The sequence below is a fragment of the Oncorhynchus keta genome, chromosome 37 (assembly GCF_023373465.1).
Source record: "Oncorhynchus keta strain PuntledgeMale-10-30-2019 chromosome 37, Oket_V2, whole genome shotgun sequence".
Lineage (NCBI taxonomy): Eukaryota > Metazoa > Chordata > Actinopteri > Salmoniformes > Salmonidae > Oncorhynchus > Oncorhynchus keta.
The window spans coordinates 24,388,042-24,409,059 of NC_068457.1; the positions used below are offsets into that span (position 1 = coordinate 24,388,042).

A 21,018-nucleotide genomic window follows, 5' to 3' on the forward strand; every position below is an offset into this window, starting at 1 on the left:
AGAAGGTATAGGCATCACCTAGGCCTGTCTAAAGAAGGTATAGGCATCACCTAGGCCTGGCTCAAGAAGGTATAGGCATCACCTAGGCCTGGCTCAAGAAGGTATAGGCATCACCTAGGCCTGGCTCAAGAAGGTATAGGCATCACCTAGGCCTGGCTCAAGAAGGTATAGGCATCACCTAGGCCTGGCTCAAGAAGGTATAGGCATCACCTAGGCCTGGCTCAAGAAGGTATAGGCATCACCTAGGCCTGGCTCAAGAAGGTATAGGCATCACCTAGGCCTGGCTCAAGAAGGTATAGGCATCACCTAGGCCTGGCTCAAGAAGGTATAGGCATCACCTAGGCCTGTCTAAAGAAGGTATAGGCATCACCTAGGCCTGTCTAAAGAAGGTATAGGCATCATAGGCATCAAGAACCTAGGCATCCTGTCTAAAGAAGGTATAGGCATCACCTAGGCCTGTCTAAAGAAGGTATAGGCATCACCTAGGCCTGTCTAAAGAAGGTATAGGCATCACCTAGGCCTGTCTAAAGAAGGTATAGGCATCACCTAGGCCTGGCTCAAGAAGGTATAGGCATCACCTAGGCCTGGCTCAAGAAGGTATAGGCATCACCTAGGCCTGGCTCAAGAAGGTATAGGCATCACCTAGGCCTGGCTCAAGAAGGTATAGGCATCACCTAGGCCTGGCTCAAGAAGGTATAGGCATCACCTAGGCCTGTCTCAAGAAGGTATAGGCATCACCTAGGCCTGTCTAAAGAAGGTATAGGCATCACCTAGGCCTGTCTAAAGAAGGTATAGGCATCACCTAGGCCTGTCTAAAGAAGGTATAGGCATCACCTAGGCCTGTCTAAAGAAGGTATAGGCATCACCTAGGCCTGGCTCAAGAAGGTATAGTCATCACCTAGGCCTGTCTAAAGAAGGTATAGGCATCACCTAAGCTTGGCTCAAGAAGGTATAGGCATCACCTAGGCCTGGCTCAAGAAGGTATAGGCATCACCTAGGCCTGTCTCAAGAAGGTATAGGCATCACCTAGGCCTGGCTCAAGAAGGTATAGGCATCACCTAGGCCTGGCTCAAGAAGGTATAGGCATCACCTAGGCCTGGCTCAAGAAGGTATAGGCATCACCTAGGCCTGTCTAAAGAAGGTATAGGCATCACCTAGGCCTGTCTAAAGAAGGTATAGGCATCACCTAGGCCTGGCTCAAGAAGGTATAGGCATCACCTAGGCCTGTCTAAAGAAGGTATAGGCATCACCTAGGCCTGGCTCAAGAAGGTATAGGCATCACCTAGGCCTGGCTCAAGAAGGTATAGTCATTCACTGTAGAAGTCTCACATACAAATGACCTCTGGCAGTAATTGGATTGAAAGAGGTCTTGCAGCAATAAGCCTCTTACAGTATTGCAGTTTGCACTTGTTGCTGAGCAGGCAGAGCAAAGCAGAGCAGATCCAGGACAGTTTGATGGACACACGGGCTAACATTGCTTAATAACTGCCTATAGGATGAGATTTGAACTACAACCTTGGTTTGAAACGAGGATAGCGTCGATGGGACATATATAATCATTTCCAGTTAGGCCTACAGGCTTTATACCCCTGCAAGGTCAGTCAAGATGATGGCCGGAGATGTTGTTGGTATCTGGGAGGTGGCGTTAAGCGATGGGGTTTACAGGATTGAGTTTGAACACGGCACGGCGACAGGGAAGAGGGTTGTTTGGATCAATGGACAGGTACGTAGGCCCTGAAACATATTCCTTCTTAAAATCTCTAAGGTGTTATTGAGTAGTCAGAGCTATGTACAGAAGGCCTATGGCTGTCTGATTTGCTTTCTTCCTCAGGAGGTGCTCAGAAGAGATTGGATGTTCAAACTGGTTGGAAAGGAGACCTTCACAGTGGGAGGCATGGAAACAAAAGCAACAGTAAACATTGAGGCTATCAGTGGCTTTACCTACGAGTACACCTTGGAGATTGATGGCAAGAGTCTCCAGAAGTTCATAGATAACAGATCCAAAGTCACTAAGACGTGGGTGCTGCAAGTGGATGGTGTTGACTGCAGGATTGTCCTTGGTAAGGCTCAAAAAACAAGAAGCATGTTCTTTCCTATGAGCATTGAGCAATATTTCAGTGTCTATTCCAGCTACACTGTCTATTCTAAAAAGTCTATAAAAACATAGTTGGCTGTGTGTAAGGCAACATGCAGGTCAGCGCTGTTCTGAGGAGTATAATCTATTTAGGGGAACACTTTTGGGCGGGCTATTTTAAGCCATGCGAGCAACCTGATTGGAAGGGACACTGTCCTTTGTAGCCTATAGCAGAAAGCTCCATGTGACATGAATAAACAAAGCAGGGGAGTCTGCACTGTGTGATGTTATGATGCTCTTGTGGATGTGTAATGCACACTGGTAAATCACTAGCAATCATTCCAATGCACTGCATGGTGCTTCTGTCCTGTAGGCCTATGGTGAAAAATATGATGCAAGCAATACTAATAATACACTAAATTACTACTGTATGGTTTCAACAGAAAAGGACACAATGGATGTATGGTTCAATGGGCAGAAAATGGAGACCGAGGTACTTTTTCAACCTCTTATGGAATTGAATGTGAAGTTATTGTGTCCATGTATGTTGCATACATACATAGGCCAAGGTTCTGGTTTAACATGATTCACTAATGTTTTGGTCCATACTTTAGTCATCCCAGTCCTTTATGGATATTTATGTACCGTCTCTTATTGTCGGCTATAGGGAGAGTTTGTGGATGACGGAACAGAGACACACTTCACGGTGGCAGACCATGAATGCTGCATCAAGGCTTTGAGCAGTGGGAAGAAGAGAGCTGGCATCGTCCATTACTTAATGGTGGATGGGGAAGCAGTGGCCGGCTGGACAGATTGAAGAAGAGAGCTGAACTTTTCATGTCAGGAATCTGAAATGTTGGATAAATCCTATGGAAATATACATGAGGAGGCAGCCTCAGGGATGAGTGAGTGGCATTGAACCAAGATATCAATCGACTCAAGGTCTCTGTACTGTTACTAGATTTTCATAGATGGGATCAATATTTTTATGGTGGAACTAAGGAGTATTATCTTTCTGATAACGAGGTTGTGTATAAATAAGTCAATTAATCAAAGGAAATATGTAAATATTTAACATTTCAAATCAATCAATAAAATATAGCAATACATTTTTTAGTTTTTAGTGTAATCATGTATGATCTTTGCTTGTTTATGCAGATGCTACGCTATATTGCACTAATTTGCAAGCCAAATGTATCTCTTCTGAAATATGAATACCTTAGAGCTCCATATATATGGCTAAATTAATGTTATATATTGGCATATACTGTGCATGTGAGTGAACATTCTTCAAATGCCGAGAAACAGATGCGCAGCCTCTGCGCAATAAGTACATTCAAGAACGCGACGCCTCTGAACCAGCCAATGCGTTATATGGTTGCCGCCATAGAGATAGATTGAAAACTCTAGTGCCTAAATGAACTATCGTGCCCAAATGCCTATTTTAGCATGGACATTGCCATTGAGGACTTTCACCATTTTAAAGAAGTCAACTGGGTGGGACTTCCTATGTGTTAATCCAGGTCACCAGGAGGGATCAGCCGATGAATTATATCCCCGTGAAAGCATTCCAGAAATGCAGGTGGCAATAAATCGCTGACTTTATACCTGTTAAAACAACACACTCCAGGTGGCAGTATGCACCCGTTCAGTTTGTTTGCCAACTCATAGAAGTAGTAGAATAAGAAAATGAACTACTTCGAAATGGAGATGGACGCAATGGCTCTGCCTGTGATCTCACAGATACCATAATATGACAGATACAATGATGCGATGTCTATCTAAGTCTATGTGTTGCAGCGGACGTTTTCCAGAAGGAAACGTTCAGGGAATGACGTCCAATGATACAGACGGGATGGATTTCAACCCAAGAGGAAGGGGAAAGCACCTATGTCTGCCGATCAACTAGAGCAATCTGTAAAATATATATTGCTCTCATCGCAATAAGTAGCCACATTTGTATTGTGTCTTGGAATTTTCGGCAACTGCATGCGCCCAGTGTTTGGACCAAATCCGGACTGTTGGGGAGTTTTGCGCCTGCTTTTGCACGCTAAACAAAACAACGAACGAGGACTTGGCTGCGCAGAACACACATCCAGCCACGATTAGTAACTATTTAGCTAGTTATGTAGATTGCTTTTGGCAGGTTTGCCTGGGTACATAACTACATTGGTTTATTTGCATGTTTGTGAAGAAAAGCTCAAACAGATTGGTCGGTCTAAGGAGAGAATGATAGGGGTTTGAGAAATTCAGAGTTTTGTCCCCGGCTTGTACGTTAGCTACTGCTAGCTACCGAGTTAGCAAATGCCAAAGGGCCTATTTAGCAAGCATTTTCAAACCTTTCCAGCGTTTGAGAGTTATGACATGACTGCAGTACAGTACTTACCTGTTTGCTGGATTGCTACTATTCATACACACGCTAATATTCGTGAATAGGGTCTTTACTTCCACACTCCGTGAGGGACGGAGCAAGGATATGGGGAAGCGTTGCTCAGCCGACTACTACTGTCACTCCTCCAGGATTTCGAATCAGGAGAGCCCGGGTCGGTTGTTTGGACTCACGGATAACCAGCTAGCTACATGGACTCACTGACAAGTAACTGCTGTTTCATTTCAAGCCATATTTGCAGTTTGAATCAAGTAGCTCGCTATCGACAAATTATTTGGCGTGCCTCACCCACAATATTGTGCTGAGGACCACACCATTTGACCAGACCAGTCAACTCGTTACCAGTCGTGAAAGGGCAAGAACAGAAACGACGCGCAAAATGAACTATCAGCAGCACCTTGCAAACTCGGCTGCCATTCGGTCTGAGATCCAGAGGTTCGAATCCGTCCATCCAAACATCTACTCCATATATGAACTGCTGGAGCGCGTGGAAGAGCCCATCCTGCAGAATCAGATTCGAGAACATGTCATCGCCATTGAAGGTAAGGCAGTAGGGGTGCATGTCGCCGTCGCTACAGGTGACATCGGTACATCACCATAACATGTTTTGCTCTGCACTCTCTAATCCTCTCAAATCTGTTTACTGCTGTGGTGTCGGAGTGTTGTATCGTTTTAATATGGTTACATCATGGCAGAGCTGCTATGTTGTATGAATGAATGAATGAATAGGCCTCGGTTCCCTGATTGGCAATCAACAATTGATTTCTCTATTGAGCTGTTTCAACAAGCACTTCGCCCAGCTGTATGACACTCGCATAACAATCAGTAGCTTGTCATTTGAATAACTTGCATGCAGAACTACATGAGGGGAAGCTCCGACCATCTGCTTTTCAAACTTCTCACACAGCTGGGCAGATGTTGGGCCACCACTATGTACTAGAAGGAGTGACATGCATTATCTCATGACCCTTTGATAATACATTGTCCTGTTATAATGGCGTCATCATATCGTGACTCATGGCTACTGCTTTTTTTACTCTATTGATTGACTGATGAAATGTCCAGCAGTATTGTAGTGAAGGTCTAGTATTGTTGTTGGTGAGAATGGCAACCGCCTTCTCTCATTCACTGTATAGACTGTTAATTTGCATATAAATGGGTGCTGTGCGGTAGGTAGGGTAGGGAGGTTGGGAGTTAGGGAGGACTTGCCAGACAGCCAGGTGTTGTTGACCCACTTTCCACTGATGTTGGAGCCAGCAGCAAAGAAGAGCAAGTGGAAAGTGTCACACATTGAGGTAACATAGCTGTTAACAACAAAAGGTGTATGCGGTGGGTGTGATCAGTGTGTGGGTGTGTGACTGACTGAGGCTAGGGTTATCCCACCGACATCACTAACTATGTGTGTGTGTGTCCTACATGTACCCTCTGGACACAGTGAGGGGAGGGTGGCTACCTGCCGGGACTTGCTCTCTAGTACCTGGACCTGTCCTGTGTCAAAGGAACTGGTAGTGGGCCTCCTGAATGGAGGAACTGAGAAGCAGAGTGTGGTCTGGAAGGAACTGGCTGGAGTGGGCCTCCTGAATGGAGGAACTGAGAAGCAGAGTGTGGTCTGGAAGGAACTGGCTGGAGTGGGCCTCCTGAATGGAGGAACTGAGAAGCAGAGTGTGGTCTGGAAGGAACTGGCTGGAGTGGGCCTCCTGAATGGAGGAACTGAGAAGCAGAGTGTGGTCTGGAAGGAACTGGCTGGAGTGGGCCTCCTGAATGGAGGAACTGAGAAGCAGAGTGTGGTCTGGAAGGAACTGGAAGGAACTGGCTGGAGTGGGCCTCCTGAATGGAGGAACTGAGAAGCAGAGTGTGGTCTGGAAGGAACTGGCTGGAGTGGGCCTCCTGAATGGAGGAACTGAGAAGCAGAGTGTGGTCTGGAAGGAACTGGCTGGAGTGGGCCTCCTGAATGGAGGAACTGAGAAGCAGAGTGTGGTCTGGAAGGAACTGGCTGGAGTGGGCCTCCTGAATGGAGGAACTGAGAAGCAGAGTGTGGTCTGGAAGGAACTGGCTGGAGTGGGCCTCCTGAATGGAGGAACTGAGAAGCAGAGTGTGGTCTGGAAGGAACTGGCTGGAGTGGGCCTCCTGAATGGAGGAACTGAGAAGCAGAGTGTGGTCTGGAAGGAACTGGCTGGAGTGGGCCTCCTGAATGGAGGAACTGAGAAGCAGAGTGTGGTCTGGAAGGAACTGGCTGGAGTGGGCCTCCTGAATGGAGAAACTGAGAAGCTGAGTGTGGTCTGGGAGGGGGAGATTTCTGGAACTCTGGAGTGGGCCTCCTGAATGGAGGAACTGAGAAGCAGACATTGGTCAGGTTAAGGAACTGGCTGGGGAGCGGGTTCTTCTCTCCTGGCTTGATGGAACTAGTAGAAGCAGAGGACTGGTCTGAACAAGAAGGACCACTGTTGGTCTGGGGTGGGCCTCCTGAAATACCATTAAAGGAACTGGTTGGGAAGGGCAGACGTAAGCATGGTCTGTAAAGTCTAACTGGTTGTGTTGGGCCATTTCACCTATACACTTTGATATGATTTAGGCTGTATCATATGTTCTGAGATGGGACACTGGTTGTGTTGGCCCATTTCACCTATACACTTTGATATGATTTAGGGCTGTATCATATGTTCTGAGAAGGAACTGGTTGTGTTGGCCCATTTCACCTATACATGGATATGATTTAGAGGCTGTATCATATGTTCTGAGATGGGACACCGGTTGTGTTCGGCCCATTGGGCCTATACACTTTGATATGAGGGCTGTATCATATGTTCTGAGATGGGAACTGGTTGTGTTGGCCCATTTCACCTATACACTTTGATATGATTTAGGGCTGTATCATATGTTCTGAGATGGGACACCGGTTGTGGACCCATTTCACCTATACACTTTGATATGATTTAGGGCTGTATCATTGTGGTCTGAGAAGGACACCGGTTGTGTTGGAGGAACGGCCCATTTCACCTATACACTTTGATATGATTTAGGGCTGTATCATATGTTCTGAGATGGGACACTGGTTGTGTTCGGCCCATTTCACCTATACACTTTGATATGATTTAGGGCTGTATCATATGTTCTGAGATGGGACACCGGTTGTGTTTGGCCCATTTCACCTATACACTTTGATATGATTTAGGGCTGTATCATATGTTCTGAGATTGGACACCGGTGTGTGTTCGACCCATTTCACCTATACACTTTGATATGATTTAGGTCTGTATCATATGTTCTGAGATGGGACACCGGTTGTGTTTGAACCCATTTCACCTATACACTTTGATATGATTTAGGGCTGTATCATATGTTCTGAGATGGGACACCGGTTGTGTTACCCATTTCACCTATACACTTTGATATGATTTAGGGCTGTATCATATGTTCTGAGATGGGACACCGGTTGTGTTCGGCCCATTTCACCTATACACTTTGATATGATTTAGGGCTGTATCATATGTTCTGAGATGGGACACCGGTTGTGTTCGGCCCATTTCACCTATACACTTTGATATGATTTAGGGCTGTATCATATGTTCTGAGATGGGACACCGGTTGTGTTCGGCCCATTTCACCTATACACTTTGATATGATTTAGGGCTGTATCATATGTTCTGAGATGGGACACCGGTTGTGTTCGGCCCATTTCACCTATACACTTTGATATGATTTAGGGCTGTATCATATGTTCTGAGATGGGACACCGGTTGCTTTTCTCCTGGATGTTTTATTAAGTCCAGTTGTTACCATGTATGCTTGTTTTGTTTACCAAATGTTGTCGGCCATGTGTGCACTGTAGCATGTGTTCTGATTCTATTATATATTTGAATAATCTTCGAGAAGGATAGCTCTGTCACAGTAGCCTGGAACATTCTGACAGAGATTCTAGTTCTCTAAACATGTCAGATGACCAAATGCTTTTCTGATGGAGAACCCAGCATCATGTTTGTAAACATGTGGTTGGATTGTAGATCAGGTTGGTTGGGATTAGAGCCTGGCTGTCGTTTTCAGGATCCTTGAATGACATCTCACCGAACACTTGTCTGACAGATGGCAAATCCACTCTGAAAACTGCTACGTCACACTTCCTTTATCTTTCAAACCCAGCCAGGACAACTGTCACTTCTGACAGAATGACTGATATCTAGGGAGAGAGAGAGTGATGGAGGGCGGTGGAGAGAAACAGAAAGGAATTGAGGGAGAGGGAAGAGAGACAGAAAGAAACAGTGATCCAGAGAGAGCGATACGGGAGGAAGAGTGAGGGAGAGATGGGGCTGTGAGGGAGAGATGGGGCGAGATGGGGCTGTGAGGGAGAGATGGGGCTGTGAGGGAGAGATGGGGCTGTGAGGGAGAGGAAAAGAGGATGAGATTGCACACCGAACAAAAGAGAATTTATGTAATGCCTGTGATGGCTGACTGATGTCCTGGCTGACTGATGTCCTGGCTGACTGATGTCCTGGCTGACTGATGTCCTGGCTGTAATAATAAGTGGGGGTGCCTTTTAAAGTGTTTTTAGTCCGTTATGCAACCATGGTGTGTGTGTGTGTGTGTGTGTGTGCAGGTTTTACAGAGTTGTACTGCTGAAGGATGCTGATGTCACTGACATCCTATTTTCTCCATATTAGTGCACTACGTTTGATCAGGGACACTGGTCAAACGTAGTGCACAATATAGTGAATAGGGTGTCGGCGGCGGCAGGCAGGTAGCTTAGCTGTTAAGAGTGTTGGGCCAGTAAGGGAAAGGTTGCTGGTTCAAATCCCGGAGCAGACGAGGTGAAAAATCTATCAATGTGCCCTTGAGCAAGGCACTTAATCCCAATCACTCCTGGTAAGAGTGTCTGCTAAATGACTAAAATGTAAATGTAAAATGTGTCATTTCAGACTCCGCATACCCTGATCTCTGTATTCTGCTGCATTTGTTCCTGCTAAATCACATCCATCCCCAGACAGCAGTACAGCACTACATCACACTGCTCTCCCCCACATTCTGACTGCTGAGGTGAGGAAGGAACTGACACAATGTTCTGTTTCCCAGTAAAATAATAGTTTTTTAGTTTTTGCTGACCAGTTTTGCATTGTTCTGTTGGCACCAAGTGGCTGGTTCAGTAATGTTCTCAGTTCATCAGCATCATGGTCTTTGTCATACAGAAACATTATAGCTACTCTTTAGAATGATCAATCAATGAATCATCAGGATGCCATCATCTGTAAGGAAAGGACTTTGCATTTTGTCAGACTGTGTTTCCTACCTCAGTCTATGCATTGAGGTCGCTAGAGATGATTGTTACCACAAAGCAAAGGTCCTGTTTGTGACATGGTTGATGCTAACATGCTTCTGACACATGCTGAGATTCCTTCACATTTATGCTCCTCACCAGACAGATAGGTAACATGATCTCTGGCCTCCCCACCAGGCAGACAGGTAACATGATCTCTGGCCTCCCCACCAGGCAGACAGGGAACATCATCTCTGGCCTCGTCACCAGGCAGACAGGTAACATGATCTCTGGCCTCCCCACCAGGCAGACAGGGAACATCATCTCTGGCCTCCCCACCAGGCAGACAGGGGACATGATCTCTGGCCTCCCCACCAGGCAGACAGGGAACATCATCTCTGGCCTCGTCACCAGGCAGACAGGGAGCATGATCTCTGGCCTCGTCACCAGGCAGACAGGGAACATGATCTCTGGCCTCGTCACCAGGCAGACAGGGAACATCATCTCTGGCCTCGTCACCAGGCAGACAGGGAACATCATCTCTGGCCTCCCCACCAGGCAGACAGGGAACATCATCTCTGGCCTCCCCACCAGGCAGACAGGGAACATGATCTCTGGCCTCGTCACCAGGCAGACAGGGAACATCATCTCTGGCCTCCCCACCAGGCAGACAGGGAACATGATCTCTGGCCTCGTCACCAGGCAGACAGGGAACATCATCTCTGGCCTCGTCACCAGGCAGACAGGGAACATGATCTCTGGCCTCGTCACCAGGCAGACAGGGAACATCATCTCTGGCCTCGTCACCAGGCAGACAGGGAGCATGATCTCTGGCCTCGTCACCAGGCAGACAGGGAACATCATCTCTGGCCTCGTCACCAGGCAGACAGGGAACATCATCTCTGGCCTCGTCACCAGGCAGACAGGGAACATCATCTCTGGCCTCCCACCAGGCAGACAGGGAACATCATCTCTGGCCTCCCCACCAGGCAGACAGGGAGCATGATCTCTGGCCTCGCCACCAGGCAGACAGGGAACATCATCTCTGGCCTCCCCACCAGGCAGACAGGGAACATGATCTCTGGCCTCGCCACCAGGCAGACAGGGAACATGATCTCTGGCCTCCCCACCAGGCAGACAGGGAACATGATCTCTGGCCTCCCCACCAGGCAGACAGGGAACATGATCTCTGGCCTCCCCACCAGGCAGACAGGGAACATGATCTCTGGCCTCCCCACTACCCCTGAGTGTACAAAACATTAGGAAAACACCCCTTTTCCCTTCATAACTGCCTCAGTTCCTCAGGTCCTGGACTCTACAAGGTGTGGAAAGCGTTCCACAGGGATGCTGGCCAATGTTGACTCCAATGCTTCCCACAGTTGTGTCAAGTTGTCTGGATGTCCTTTGGGTGGTGAACCATTCTTGATACACACGGGAAACTGTTGAGCGTGGAAAACCCAGCAGCGTTGCAGTTCTTGACACAAACCGGTGCACCTGGCACCTACCTCCATACCACTTAAATCTTTTGTCATGCCCATTCACCTTCTAAATGGCACACACACACACACACACACACACACACAATCTGTGTCTCAATTGTCCCAAGGCTTAAAAATCCTTCTTTAACCCGTCTTCTCCGCTTCATCTACACTGATTGAAGTGGATTTAACTGGTGACATCAATAAGGGATTATAGCTTTCACCTTCATTCACCTGTATATCGGGATATTACTTCTGACAAAATATTGTACTGTTTTGACAATATGACAATATTATTTTTGCGCTACTTGGCTGTACCTGCACTAAAACTCCAGTGTGTTTCTTTCATAGTTTCATAGTTTGTTCTCATCTTCTTTTTAAATAGTAAGACATGTTTTCAGCACTTTTATTTCCCCGACTGATCAACAGCAGTTCTCATGTCTCTCCCTCGTCCCTCTGCAGCGGACATGTGGTGAGCAACATGTTTGGAACATCGAAATCGCAATAAAAATCACAGTATCAAACTGCAATACATATAAGAATCATGAGAATCGCATAACATATCGGCACCGAAGTATGGTGATAATATGGTATCGGCACCTAAGTATGGTGATAATATGCTATCGGCACCTAAGTATGGTGATAATATGGTATCGGCACCTAAGTATGGTGATAATATGGTATCGGCACCTAAGTATGGTGATAATATGCTATCGGCACCTAAGTATGGTGATAATATGCTATCGGCACCTAAGTATGGTGATAATATGCTATCGGCACCTAAGTATGGTGATAATATGGTATCGGCACCTAAGTATGGTGATAATATGGTATCGGCACCTAAGTATGGTGATAATATGCTATCGGCACCTAAGTATGGTGATAATATGGTATCGGCACCTAAGTATGGTGATAATATGGTATCGGCACCTAAGTATGGTGATAATATGGTATCGGCACCTAAGTATGGTGATAATATGCTATCGGCACCTAAGTATGGTGATAATATGCTATCGGCACCTAAGTATGGTGATAATATGCTATCGGCACCTAAGTATGGTGATAATATGCTATCGGCACCTAAGTATGGTGATAATATGCTATCGGCACCTAAGTATGGTGATAATATGCTATCGGCACCTAAGTATGGTGATAATATGCTATCGGCACCTAAGTATGGTGATAATATGCTATCGGCACCTAAGTATGGTGATAATATGCTATCGGCACCTAAGTATGGTGATAATATGCTATCGGCACCTAAGTATGGTGATAATATGCTATCGGCACCTAAGTATGGTGATAATATGCTATCGGCACCTAAGTATGGTGATAATATGCTATCGGCACCTAAGTATGGTGATAATATGCTATCGGCACCTAAGTATGGTGATAATATGCTATCGGCACCTAAGTATGGTGATAATATGCTATCGGCACCTAGTATGGTGATATGGTGATAATATGGTATCGGCACCTAAGTATGGTGATAATATGCTATCGGCACCTAAGTATGGTGATAATATGGTATCGGCACCTAAGTATGGTGATAATATGGTATCGTGAGGTCCCTGGCAATTCCCAGCCCTAGCAGGCAGGTAACCTGATCTCTGGAGGTAGTTGTTTACACATGTTATGTAGTCTACAGTTCACATGGTGCTTCATGTCTCCATGCATAGGCTATCAGATCTCTTCAGCAACGTGTGTGTGTGTCAACCTGTGTGTCTACCTCGCTGTGGAATCCCTCCTTTAGTGTAACCTGGTGTGAAACAAGCCAGAGCCTCACTTTGTTCAGTGGATCAGTATTACAACAGCTCCCCACAGTGGGTTAACCACCTGGACCCCCCTCACTGGGCGGACCGGGCGGCACGCTGCAGTCCTCCAATCTAACCTATGACCAGATCCTAGGCTAATAAAGGAGAGGACAGATAAGAGGAATGGGACAACGATGGGAGAGATGAGGCTGATAAAGGCCAGTGCTTGAAGGGATAATAATCTGTAGGAAAAGGTCAAATCATCTGTAGAGGCTAACAATAGTGTGTGTTAGATGAACAGCAGGACATGGAGATAAAAGCTCCCTCTTTCTTGTTGTGTAGCAGCTGGCTGAGCTTTTCCCTCCTCCCCCTATGATGCAGAGCACAGTCTCAGGGGCCTTCTCATTGGACAGGGCTGAGGTAAGGTCACCTATGAGTGGCTGTGTGGCTCAATTTATCCCGCCCGCTGCTCTCGCTGTCATCGCTAGCTCTCATCCAGGAGCTGGGAAAACAAACACACACACACAGACACACAGACACACAGACACACAGACAGACAGACAGACAGACAGACAGACAGACAGACAGACAGACAGACAGACAGACAGAGCCAGCCAGCCTCCAGGGCGCCATTAGGGAGATGCAGTCATCAGCCATCCATGAGTTTGTTAGCTGGATGCTACTCAGGATGCATCAGCAACCACAACAGACACACACGTACAGTCAACCCACAATGTTTGAGTTTCAGACAGTCTGTGATCCATGTATTTTTATGTGTAAGGCTCGTTCCTTCCCCCTCAAACCAGTATGACTCCTTCCTCTCACACAGGCTTCATCCCCTCCTGCCGACATGGAAGGCATTTACATTTTGATGACCATTAAGTCTCTCCGAAGTGCCCACTTCCTCAGGGTCCAAATTGTATTGAACAGACCGTTTCAATTGGACTTCAGCGGGCCGGAGTGAAAAGCCCTGGCTCGATCTCTTTAGACTTGATTAGGAAGGAGCCCTGGAGTGGTGCCTTGGTGGGTGAACAAGCCCCAGCTAGCAGCAGCCTAGTAGTGAGGAGGAGGGCATATGGGGGTCCATATGCTAAAGAGGTTCCACTGTCTAGACTGTTTACAGGGATTAAGAAACTGGGTGAAGAGGACAATGCATATACAGTTATTATTTACTGTGGCCCAGTGGAGACTGGATTCATATACAGTTATTATTTACTGGGGCCCAGTGGAGACTGGATTCATATACAGTTATTATTTACTGGGGCCCAGTGGAGACTGGATTCATATACAGTTATTATTTACTGGGGCCCAGTGGAGACTGGATTCATATACAGTTATTACTTACTGGGGCCCAGTGGAGACTGGATTCATATACAGTTATTATTTACTGGGGCCCAGTGGAGACTGGATTCATATACAGTTATTACTTACTGGGGCCCAGTGGAGACTGGATTCATATACAGTTATTACTTACTGGGACCCATTGGGGAGTGGATTCATATACAGTTATTATTTACTGGGGCCCAGTGGAGACTGGATTCATATACAGTTATTACTTACTGGGACCCAGTGGGGAGTGGATTCATATACAGTTATTACTTACTGGGACCCAGTGGGGAGTGGATTCATATACAGTTATTATTTACTGGGACCCAGTGGAGACTGGATTCATATACAGTTATTACTTACTGGGACCCATTGGGGAGTGGATTCATATATAGTTATTACTTACTGGGACCCAGTGGAGACTGGATTCATATACAGTTATTACTTACTGGGGCCCAGTGGAGACTGGATTCATATACAGTTATTACTTACTGGGACCCATTGGGGAGTGGATTCATATACAGTTATTATTTACTGGGGCCCAGTGGAGACTGGATTCATATACAGTTATTACTTACTGGGACCCATTGGGGAGTGGATTCATATACAGTTATTACTTACTGGGACCCAGTGGGGAGTGGATTCATATACAGTTATTATTTACTGGGGCCCAGTGGAGACTGGATTCATATACAGTTATTACTTACTGGGACCCAGTGGAGACTGGATTCATATACAGTTATTACTTACTGGGACCCATTGGGGAGTGGATTCATATATAGTTATTACTTACTGGGACCCAGTGGGGAGTGGATTCATATACAGTTATTATTTACTGGGGCCCAGTGGAGACTGGATTCATATACAGTTATTACTTACTGGGACCCAGTGGGGAGTGGATTCATATACAGTTATTATTTACTGGGGCCCAGTGGAGACTGGATTCATATACAGTTATTACTTACTGGGACCCATTGGGTAGTGGATTCATATACAGTTATTACTTACTGGGACCCAGTGGGGAGTGGATTCATATACAGTTATTATTTACTGGGGCCCAGTGGAGACTGGATTCATATACAGTTATTATTTACTGGGGCCCAGTGGAGACTGGATTCATATACAGTTATTACTTACTGGGACCCAGTGGGGAGTGGATTCATATACAGTTATTACTTACTGGGGCCCAGTGGAGACTGGATTCATATACAGTTATTACTTACTGGGACCCAGTGGGGAGTGGATTCATATACAGTTATTATTTACTGGGGCCCAGTGGAGACTGGATTCATATACAGTTATTACTTACTGGGACCCAGTGGAGACTGGATTCATATACAGTTATTACTTACTGGGACCCAGTGGGGAGTGGATTCATATACAGTTATTATTTACTGGGGCCCAGTGGGGAGTGGATTCATATACAGTTATTACTTACTGGGACCCAGTGGGGAGTGGATTCATATACAGTTATTATTTACTGGGACCCAGTGGGGAGTGGATTTGTGTGGTAGACAATGCAGATTAGAGAGGCTGCCCAGTGTCTGCCCCTAGGCCGGGAATAGAGGGCACAAGTGGCTGCATGGCAGTGGAATTTATGCCAGTTATTGGCCATGTCCTGTGTGCCCATGTAGTTACAGTGAAGGATAGAGGGGGGTGAATCACAACGTCACAGTGAAGGATAGAGGGGGTGAATCACAACGTCACAGTGAAAGATAGAGGGGGTGAATCACAACATCACAGTGAAGGTTAGAGGGGAGTGAATCACAACGTCACAGTGAAGGATAGAGGGGGTGAATCACAACGTCACAGTGAAGGATAGAGGGGGTGAATCACAACGTCACAGTGAAGGATAGAGGGGGGTGAATCACAACGTCACAGTGAAGGATAGAGGGGGGTGAATCACAACGTCACAGTGAAGGATAGAGGGGGGTGAATCACAACGTCACAGTGAAGGGTAGAGGGGGGTGAACCACAACGTCACAGTGAAGGGTAGAGGGGGGTGAACCACAACGTCACAGTGAAGGATAGAGGGGGGTGAACCACAACGTCACAGTGAAGGATAGAGGGGGGTGAACCACAACGTCACAGTGAAGGATAGAGGGGGGTGAACCACAACGTCACAGTGAAGGATAGAGGGGGTGAACCACAACGTCACAGTGAAGGGTAGAGGGGGTGAACCACAACGTCACAGTGAAGGGTAGAGGGGGTGAATCACAACGTCACAGTGAAGGGTAGAGGGGGTGAATCACAACGTCACAGTGAAGGATAGAGGGGGTGAATCACAACGTCACAGTGAAGGATAGAGGGGGGTGAATCACAACGTCACAGTGAAGGATAGAGGGGGGTGAATCACAACGTCACAGTGAAGGATAGAGGGGGGTGAATCACAACGTCACAGTGAAGGGTAGAGGGGGGTGAATCACAACGTCACAGTGAAGGATAGTGGGGGGTGAATCACAACGTCACAGTGAAGGATAGAGGGGGGTGAATCACAACGTCACAGTGAAGGATAGAGGGGGTGAACCACAACGTCACAGTGAAGGATAGAGGGGGGTGAATCACAACGTCACCGTGAAGGATAGAGGGGGTGAACCACAACGTCACAGTGAAGGATAGAGGGGGTGAATCACAACGTCACAGTGAACGCTATGAAGCTTTGTATGATGATGTGATTTGTGTCCCTTCTGAATTCACTACTTTGGAGGCCAGTAATGAAATGGAGGAAGAGACCTGAAGCCACAGCGATGAGGGAAAGGTTTGTGTTTTTGGAGAACTGTGTGTGTGATGCCAGAGAGTATCACTAAAGATGGACGCTTCCTCATCTCTCTGTTTTTAGAATTCTTCCTCACTCTTTTTCAACAATAGCCTATTTGTGGCCAATGAAGGTGTATGTACTGACCTCAAACCGGTCTCCCTCTTGTAGTATATCTGCCTTTATCCAGTCTCCCTCTCATCCCCTCATTCTCCACACAGTTTGTTGTTCATTTAATGCACTTTTCAAACTCATTCCTCGGAGGGCAGAGTGTCTCTGGGCTTTCGCTGTTCCCTTGTACTTGATGAAATTAGGTTACTATTTAGTAAGAATCTCCCCTCACCTGGTTGTCTAGGTCTTAATTGAAAGGAAAAACCAGCAGACACTGGGCTCCCATGGAAATGACTGAGTTCGACACTCCTGATCTAATGTTTGAATAATAAACAAGGCAAGGCAAGTTTGCACTGAAGTCTGCCTGCTTATTCTTAGCAGTCAGTGTTTTGTGTAGTGCTTGGTGTAGATCTCACATTTCACTGTGTATCTCTCTCCTCTCATCATTTCTCCTGTTTGAGAACGATCCCTCCAGCTGCCTACCACTTCTCAGTTAGCTATGGAAAATCCAGCTGGCTTGGTCCTCCTGAAATATTGATCAAAACTCAACATCCCTTAACTTGTCATTTGCAAAGTGCACCGCTGTAACAGATACTCAGGTCTTCCGAGTGGCACAGTGGTCTCAGGCACTGCATCCCAGTGCTAGAGGCGTCACTACAGATATCCTGGTTCCAATCCAGGCTGTATCACAACCGTCTGTGATTGGGAGTCCTATAGGGCGGCGCACAATAAATATGCGTCATCTGGGTTTGGGCCTCTCGGTAGGCCGTCGTTGTGAATAAGAATTTGTTCTTAACTAACTTGCATAGTTAAATAATAGTTTTTTAATACAAAACATGAACAAAAAATAAATAAACATGGTTCCATGGCATGGTTCCACTTCTCTGGCTGTTCTTTAGGCATAGTTCCACCTCTCTGGCTGTTCTTTCGAGCATGGTTCCACTTCTCTGGCTGTTCTTTAGGGCATGGTTCCACCTCTCTCGCTGTTCTTTAGGGCATGGTTCCACCTCTCTCGCTGTTCTTTAGGGCATGGTTCCACCTCTCTCGCTGTTCTTTAGGGCATGGTTCCACCTCTCTGGCTGTTCTTTAGGGCATGGTTCCACTTCACTGGCTGTTCTTTAGGGCATGGTTCCACCTCTCTAGCTGTTCTTTAGGGCATGGTTCCACCTCTCTGGCTGTTCTTTAGGGCATGGTTCCACCTCTCTGGCTGTTCTTTAGGGCATGGTTCCCAACCGGTGTGCATGCAGGAACTCTCAGCTGCGCCTCCAAAATTTTCCTAATCTTGATGATTCTTTTGGAACAATCAGCTGTGGAATGGAAAACAGAGCCCAAAACACATGGGATGTTGACTTGGGAGCACCAGTGAGGGTCAAAATGCACATGGGATGTTGACTTGGGAGCACCAGTGGGGGTCAGATACATGGGATGTTGACTTGGGAGCACCAGTGGGGGTCAGAATGCACATGGGATGGTGACGTGGGAGCACCAGTGGGGGTCAGAATGCACATGGGATGTTGACTTGGGAGCACCAGTGGGGGTCAGATACATGGGATGTTGACTTGGGAGCACCAGTGGGGGTCAGAATGCACATGGGATGTTGACTTGGGAGCACCAGTGGGGGTCAGATACATGGGATGTTGACTTGGGAGCACCAGTGGGGGTCAGAATGCACATGGGATGGTGATGGGAGCACCAGTGGGGGTCAGAATGCACATGGGATGTTGACTTGGGAGCACCAGTGGGGGTCAGATACATGGGATGTTGACTTGGGAGCACCAGTGGGGGTCAGAATGCACATGGGATGTTGACTTGGGAGCACCAGTGGAGGTCAGAATGCACATGGGATGTTGACTTGGGACACCAGTAGAGGTCAGAATGCACATGGGATGTTGACTTGGGACACCAGTGGGGGTCAGAATGCACATGGGATGTTGACTTGGGACACCAGTGGGGTCAGAATGCACATGGGATGTTGACTTGGGACACCAGTAGAGGTCAGAATGCACATGGGATTTTGACTTGGGACACCAGTGGGGGTCAGAATGCACATGGGATGTTGACTTGGGAGCACCAGTGGGGGTCAGAATGCACATGGGATGTTGACTTGGGAGCACCAGTGGGGGTCAGAATGCACATGGGATGTTGACTTGGGAGCACCAGTGGAGGTCAGATACATGGGATGTTGACTTGGGAGCACCAGTGGAGGTCAGATACATGGGATGTTGACTTGGGAGCACCAGTGGAGGTCAGAATGCACATGGGATGTTGACTTGGGACACCAGTGGAGGTCAGAATGCACATGGGATGTTGACTTGGGACACCAGTGGAGGTCAGATACATGGGATGTTGACTTGGGACACCAGTGGAGGTCAGATACATGGGATGTTGACTTGGGACACCAGTGGGGGTCAGATACATGGTATGTTGACTTGGGAGCACCAGTGGGGGTCAGATACATGGGATGTTGACTTGGGACACCAGTGGAGGTCAGATACATGGGATGTTGACTTGGGAGCACCAGTGGAGGTCAGATACATGGGATGTTGACTTGGGACACCAGTGGAGGTCAGATACATGGGATGTTGACTTGGGACACCAGTGGAGGTCAGATACATGGGATGTTGACTTGGGACACCAGTGGAGGTCAGATACATGGGATGTTGACTTGGGAGCACCAGTGGAGGTCAGATACATGGGATGTTGACTTGGGAGCACCAGTGGAGGTCAGATACATGGGATGTTGACTTGGGACACCAGTGGAGGTCAGATACATGGGATGTTGACTTGGGACACCAGTGGGGGTCAGATACATGGTATGTTGACTTGGGAGCACCAGTGGGGGTCAGATACATGGGATGTTGACTTGGGACACCAGTGGAGGTCAGATACATGGGATGTTGACTTGGGAGCACCAGTGGAGGTCAGATACATGGGATGTTGACTTGGGACACCAGTGGAGGTCAGATACATGGGATGTTGACTTGGGACACCAGTGGAGGTCAGATACATGGGATGTTGACTTGGGACACCAGTGGAGGTCAGATACATGGGATGTTGACTTGGGACACCAGTGGAGGTCAGATACATGGGATGTTGACTTGGGACACCAGTGGAGGTCAGATACATGGGATGTTGACTTGGGACACCAGTGGAGGTCAGATACATGGGATGTTGACTTGGGACACCAGTGGAGGTCAGATACATGGGATGTTGACTTGGGACACCAGTGGAGGTCAGATACATGGGATGTTGACTTGGGAGCACCAGTGGAGGTCAGATACATGGGATGTTGACTTGGGACACCAGTGGAGGTCAGATACATGGGATGTTGACTTGGGACACCAGTGGAGGTCAGATACATGGGATGTTGACTTGGGACACCAGTGGAGGTCAGATACAACGGCCTGAGAACACTGGACTTGTTTTATCATTTGAGGGGCGCTTCACGAGCAAAGTCATTTGTATCATTTTACTTTGTCTGTGAAAACCATTAGCGCAGGTAATCTAACTAGGTTTACCAGTAGCCAGAGTCATTTATTTCTTAATTCTATGGCTCTGGGCTTAGCTATACCACAGCCTCTGCCATAGAAACAAACAGAGCATGGCTTGATGTCAGTGGTTGCACATTTACATGCAGAAAACTGCTCAGCTCTGGAACAAACTGTTAAAAATGAAAGACCTATTTTACCGGAGCTAAAAACATTATTTCTGGTGCAGATTTGCGGAACTCTCTTAAAGGGTACTTACAATTTTAACCATCATGATTATTTCAAATATCATGAATATTTCAAATAATAAAATAATTTAATGTATAAAAAACATTTGCCACAGAAAATTGCTGATTTGCAGTACGGCTCAGAGAGGATGGAGGTCATTACCACTAAAT

The 21,018-nt window shown here is 46.9% G+C and overlaps 3 protein-coding genes and 2 long non-coding RNA genes across 10 annotated transcripts; 4 read left to right on the forward strand and 1 right to left on the reverse strand.

Annotated features, from left to right (window-relative positions):
- Nucleotides 1–1,412: 1,412 nt before the first annotated feature.
- faimb (Fas apoptotic inhibitory molecule b) lies at nt 1,413–3,183 on the forward strand. Its single transcript, XM_035762491.2, has 4 exons — nt 1,413–1,723; nt 1,832–2,060; nt 2,518–2,567; nt 2,742–3,183. The coding sequence occupies exons 1-4, from the start codon at nt 1,607–1,609 to the stop codon at nt 2,889–2,891; spliced, it is 546 nt and encodes a 181-aa protein (XP_035618384.1). The 5' UTR covers nt 1,413–1,606; the 3' UTR covers nt 2,892–3,183.
- Nucleotides 3,184–3,779: 596 nt separating this feature from the next.
- agap1 (ArfGAP with GTPase domain, ankyrin repeat and PH domain 1) lies at nt 3,780–9,618 on the forward strand. Its single transcript, XM_052499806.1, has 2 exons — nt 3,780–5,005; nt 9,374–9,618. Exons 1-2 carry the CDS (start codon nt 4,843–4,845, stop codon nt 9,481–9,483), a joined length of 273 nt encoding a protein of 90 aa, XP_052355766.1. The 5' UTR covers nt 3,780–4,842; the 3' UTR covers nt 9,484–9,618.
- A 272-nt stretch (nt 9,619–9,890) lies between these two features.
- LOC127916766 (uncharacterized) lies at nt 9,891–11,627 on the forward strand. Of its 2 annotated transcripts, none has more exons than XM_052499804.1 (2): nt 9,891–9,986; nt 10,095–11,627. In XM_052499804.1, exons 1-2 carry the CDS (start codon nt 9,920–9,922, stop codon nt 10,712–10,714), a joined length of 687 nt encoding a protein of 228 aa, XP_052355764.1. In that variant the 5' UTR covers nt 9,891–9,919; the 3' UTR covers nt 10,715–11,627. The 2 variants fall into 2 exon arrangements, with proteins under 2 accessions (XP_052355764.1, XP_052355765.1); XM_052499805.1 differs by having other exon boundaries at nt 10,203–11,627.
- Nucleotides 11,628–11,642: 15 nt separating this feature from the next.
- LOC127916769 (uncharacterized) lies at nt 11,643–13,953 on the reverse strand. The gene is made up of 3 exons (XR_008095856.1): nt 12,664–13,953; nt 12,147–12,626; nt 11,643–11,966 (listed from the first exon to the last, which is right to left on the reverse strand). It is a non-coding gene; the product is annotated as an uncharacterized LOC127916769 (long non-coding RNA).
- Nucleotides 13,954–18,541: 4,588 nt separating this feature from the next.
- Nucleotides 18,542–20,771, forward strand: LOC127916770 (uncharacterized). 5 transcript variants are annotated; one of them, XR_008095858.1, is made up of 5 exons: nt 18,542–18,583; nt 19,298–19,377; nt 19,619–19,775; nt 20,053–20,364; nt 20,405–20,771. It is a non-coding gene; the product is annotated as an uncharacterized LOC127916770 (long non-coding RNA). The 5 variants fall into 5 exon arrangements; XR_008095859.1 differs by lacking the exon at nt 18,542–18,583 and adding an exon at nt 18,668–18,709; XR_008095860.1 differs by lacking the exon at nt 18,542–18,583 and adding an exon at nt 18,751–18,792.
- Nucleotides 20,772–21,018: the final 247 nt, after the last annotated feature.